The sequence below is a fragment of the Quercus lobata genome, chromosome 8 (genome assembly GCF_001633185.2).
Source record: "Quercus lobata isolate SW786 chromosome 8, ValleyOak3.0 Primary Assembly, whole genome shotgun sequence".
NCBI lineage: Eukaryota > Viridiplantae > Streptophyta > Magnoliopsida > Fagales > Fagaceae > Quercus > Quercus lobata.
In genome coordinates, this window is record NC_044911.1 from 20,512,953 (window position 1) to 20,517,629 (window position 4,677).

Consider the following 4,677-nt stretch of genomic DNA (forward strand, 5'->3'; position numbering starts at 1 on the left):
GAGGAATATCTCCTCGGATAAGCCAAACACAGGTCAAATGTATATCATAATGTTCAAGGTGACCTTCCAGGAAGTTAAGGTGATAGGGACGTTCATCATGAACGTACAAGAGAGATGGAAGTTTAGAAATATCTAAAGAAAAGCTGCTACCACTGCATTGAATGCTCTGCAGCTAACTCCCTGGCCGCATTAATAAGGAAATGATCTCTGAACAGTGTTTTTTTAGCCTTACAGCTACTCTCAAGGACTTCAGATGGGGGTGGATGGGACAAGAATCAACTTGAGCAATCTACTGTCCACGTGTAGGGGAAGGATGAGAAGGCAAGAGGATATAAATTAGAGAGAGAACTCTGAGAGAGGGGATAGGAAAAATTGAGAGAGGAAGCACTGTAGCAATCAAAATTATATTTGTAACTTGTTCAATTAAGTTATATAAGAATTGGCCTTCTCGAACTGTGCCGAGGACGAATTTACTTGGACAAATTCTTCTTGTTTTTGTTTGATTGTCTCTTGAATCCATTCTAATTGTTATCCAATTCATTAAGACCTAGTTCTTTGATCCACTCTCTACAAATTTATTATACTGGGCCCATTGGCCAAATATCCATTCACAATTTGGGCTTGGGCTCCAAATCGTATCCGTACATTAAGTATTAATTGGATTAATGTTTTAGATATATATAAATTATATAACCCAATTATAAGTTGAAACATGAGCAAGTTATGACAAAGTGTGGTTGTAGAAGAATTATTATAAAATGATGTTAATAATAGATATATGTGGAAGCAAGATATTGTTCAGAATAGTTATAAATCCAAGTATATCAATGATTAGCAATTCAGGGGAAAAAAAGGCCGAGACGAGAGAAGTGACGTCTTGGACCCTTACAAGTTACAAATGCAATGCCTTGTGCTTTTAAAGTCAAGCCCACTCCTTGAAAGTGGGCAAGAGCTTATGGGTGAGTTTGGTTCAGTTTTTTAAAATTGGGTTTTTTGAAAAAGTGGGGTTTTCAAAAAATGCAGTATGAAAAAGTATTTTTTGAAAAAACTGAGTGTTTGATAAAAACTGTTAAAAAGTGTTTTTTTGAAAAAACTGAATGTTTAACTAGCACTTATAAAAGTGGCGGTTTGATGGTAAATTACCAAAAAAAAACAATGTATATATAAAGTATTGTGAAAATACTTTCTAAAAAATTATTCTAAAAAGAACTTTCAAAGTTTCTAAAAAAATTATTTTTTTCTCACCAATATTAACTAATAATAACCTATCACTTAAAATTTATTGTGAAAATATTGTGATAGCATTTCTCAATTTTAATTTCTCATTCTTTATTTTATTTTTCCCTTATTTCTTTACTTTTTTTTCATCAATATTTCCTTCCTTTTTTTTCCTCCTCTTTTTTTCTCTCCACACACGTACCCTTCTCTTTTCTTTTCTTTTTTTTTTTTTCCTTCTTTCCCTTTTTTTTCCCTTTTTTTTCCCTCTTTTTTTCTCCTCCACACACATACCCTTCTTTTCTTTTCTTTTTCTTTTCCTTTCTCCCTTTTCTCTTGCCACTTCATCTGCAAGTTTCTTTCCCTCCATTCCATCAAAACACACAAACTTAAAGGTTACACACAATCACACCATTTGATTCTCGTCAAACGAGGATAGAGTGACGGGTCTGCTAATTAGTCGTCTTCTTCTTTCGCCTCCGTCGTCTGTTGATTTCATTATTGGGTTACTTTGTAAAATTGTGTTATAAACAAAGAGATAAAATTGGGTTTCTAAGAAAAATTAGTGGACAATTTGGGAAATTTGTGCAACTTCCAACGGTAATATTGAAACGCGCTTCAGCACTTTTTTGCAATGGAGTAAGATGCTGCTTTCGCGATTTGGACTTTTCCTTCACAAATGAAAATGCAACTTTTAGAAAACGCAGCTTTTTAAAAATTTACCAGATGCACATTTTGTGATTTTGGTTTCAAAAAGTGCGTTTCAGCTTGTAAGCTACAAGCTGAAACAAACGGGCACTATAAAAAACTGAAACATCAAACGATCTTTCATCCCAACGTTGTGGTTGTCAAGAGAAGCCACGGCTCACTCAGGTACCCCATTTGCGAACAAATTCTCCAGAAATCATCGGTCCATTTGCGTATTTCTCTAACAAATTTTATCCTTCACCTGAACAAAATCTGTACAACGTCTCTTTCAAACTTTCCCAAAATCAAATGGGCATAAAATCAATTTCAAAACGCCAGAAACTCTATCCAAAAACAGACGCAATGATCGATAGGTTCAGTGATCTATCCAACTCTCTTCTCTGTCACATCCTTTCGTTCCTTACAACCAAAGAGGCTGTAGCAACAAGCATTCTGTCGAGGAGGTGGAAGACCCTTTGGACTCGCGTCCCAAAACTCGACCTCGACACTGATGACATGCACCTGTCTTTGGATAAAATAGGCGAGTGCAACGAACCCATCAATATCAGCTATACAGATGTTCTGTCCAGAGTCTTGGCTTTGCACATTGCACCCTTCATCCGAAGCTTTCGCCTCAGGTGCAATTCAGATTGTGCTCCTTTCCATTTTGACACATGGACTCGCACCGCCATAGCACGTAACGTTGAAGAACTCAAGCTGCTAATTTTTTATTCGTATGGGATACACATGGGCTTACCTTGCAGCATTTTCTATTGCCAAACATTAGTGGCTCTGGAATTAAGTGGTGGAATTGATCTTGATCCTCCTTCGTCCTTTCAGTTACCGAACCTGAAGATTCTGCGGCTGTTAGAAATTTATTATTGCAAAGACTCTTCCTGTTTTTCCTGGCTCCTCTCTGGCTGTCCAGTACTCGAAGATTTGTCATTTGAAAGAGATGGTTATGACTGTTTGTACCACTTTCAAATATCTGTTCCTACACTGAAATGTTTGCATATCGCGTTTAGACCATACAGACTCGATCTTAATGATTACACGATTGAGATAAAGGCCCCAGCTCTTGAATACTTCAAATTTGAAGGCGATCTGGGCCACATAGTTTTGCTCGAAAAACTAGACAACTTGTTTGAAGCAGATGTCTATATTTGCTCATTTGATGAGTCTGATTCTTTGGAAGAGAGTCAAAAAAGATGCTATGGAGATAGGGTTTTCAAGCTTCTTCGAGCACTAACTACCGCAAAATTCCTTTTATTATTTCCTGGTGTCACGGAGGTAAGATGCCTTTCTGTTTTATCACTTATTTTGTTCTTTTTTGAGGATGAATATTGCTTGAACTATAACAATGTGCTCCTGTTTAATTGGTTTCTTCTCCTTCTAAAATAATGGGATAAAAAGTGAGATTATAGTTTTAACACCCACTAGGTGCAACTGTAACTTGATAAAAAAAAAAAAAAAAAATTCTAATAAAGTCTCACTTTCATGCTAACTGATACAAATTTATAGCACAACTTTTGTTTTTGTTGTGATTATATTCCTAAATTTAGTTCCTTAATTTGGTTCTATATATCCATCCAAGTTCCTAAATTTAGTCCAATTGGACTTCAAACTTAACCCTTCAAACTGGCATGTGCTACAAGCCTTGCTCCTAGTGGCTCCTAATTTAGAAGTTCTTGTTGTTGATAAGGTGATTTAAAATTAAATAATATTTTTAGTTGATCTACACTTAACTTAATTACACTTATGGTCTACTGTGTCTTTTGTCCTCCAGTGTTATTATAAGAGTAAAGACAAGTTATGCTGGATGGAGCCACCGGATGATCCTGGTTATCTATCATCAAACCTTACAAGTTTTAATTTTAGAGGATTTAAAGGATTAAAACTTGAAGTGGAATTTGTAAAATATATTCTAAAGGAGGCAAGGATCTTAAAAACAATGACAATCAATGTTTCTAGTGGAGAATTGAAGGAAAGTGTTGTCGAGAAACTATCAAAGGTCCCAAGGCTGTCTAGAACATGTCTAGTTACAGTTGAATGAGGTATGTTTCTTTAAGAGTATTGAATCCCTTTTTCTCTTTGAACTAATTTTCAACGGGTAATTAGCAACTAATTTCGAGGGATGTCACAAATGTTTTATGTTTATAGTCCTCTACTGGAGGTAAAGGTAATAGGTGTTTACTCTTTTCTGGTTGTTAATTACTCTTTCATGTTTTGCGATCCTATAAACTATTTGATGGAGAGAGAGATAGAATGGATCAATTCTCCAATGTTCTCTAATGTCCTTTTGATAGAAATTGTTTCTTGCAACAACAAATGTGAAAAACATCCATTTGAGTCTTTGACTTTCACAAGATAATTTTTGTTTGTTTTTTTATTAGGCTGGAAGTAAAGCTTTTGAAATCTCTTGATATGCCTGATTATAAGATTATTTTTGCTCACCCCATTGTTGCTTGATTGGGATAGCTGAAATGATTAAAAAAAAAAAAAAATTTGAATGCCTCTCTTGAAAGTGTGACCTCAAAAGTAAGCTATATGTTGGAAAAAAGGCTTAAAATGTTTTATATACTCAGAATTTTTTATTTTTATTTTTATTTTTTTTATCAAATCATCTTCACCAGTATATAAAAGGAACTCAATGGTATCACTTTGGCATAGCAGGTCAATGATTTGGCAAGATGCTTCTTTTGACATGGTACCTGTATTACTAGTCTTGTCTGTGTGTCCAACTTTAGTGCCGTTGTAATGTACGAACAAACTGAA

General features: G+C 35.0%; 1 protein-coding gene across 1 annotated transcript; it reads left to right on the forward strand.

Annotated features, from left to right (window-relative positions):
* Nucleotides 1–2,265: 2,265 nt before the first annotated feature.
* LOC115956571 (F-box protein At4g09920-like) lies at nucleotides 2,266–4,126 on the forward strand. Its single transcript, XM_031074903.1, has 2 exons — nucleotides 2,266–3,192; nucleotides 3,689–4,126. The coding sequence occupies exons 1-2, from the start codon at nucleotides 2,266–2,268 to the stop codon at nucleotides 3,953–3,955; spliced, it is 1,194 nt and encodes a 397-aa protein (XP_030930763.1). The 3' UTR covers nucleotides 3,956–4,126.
* The last annotated feature ends 551 nt before the right edge of the window (nucleotides 4,127–4,677 follow it).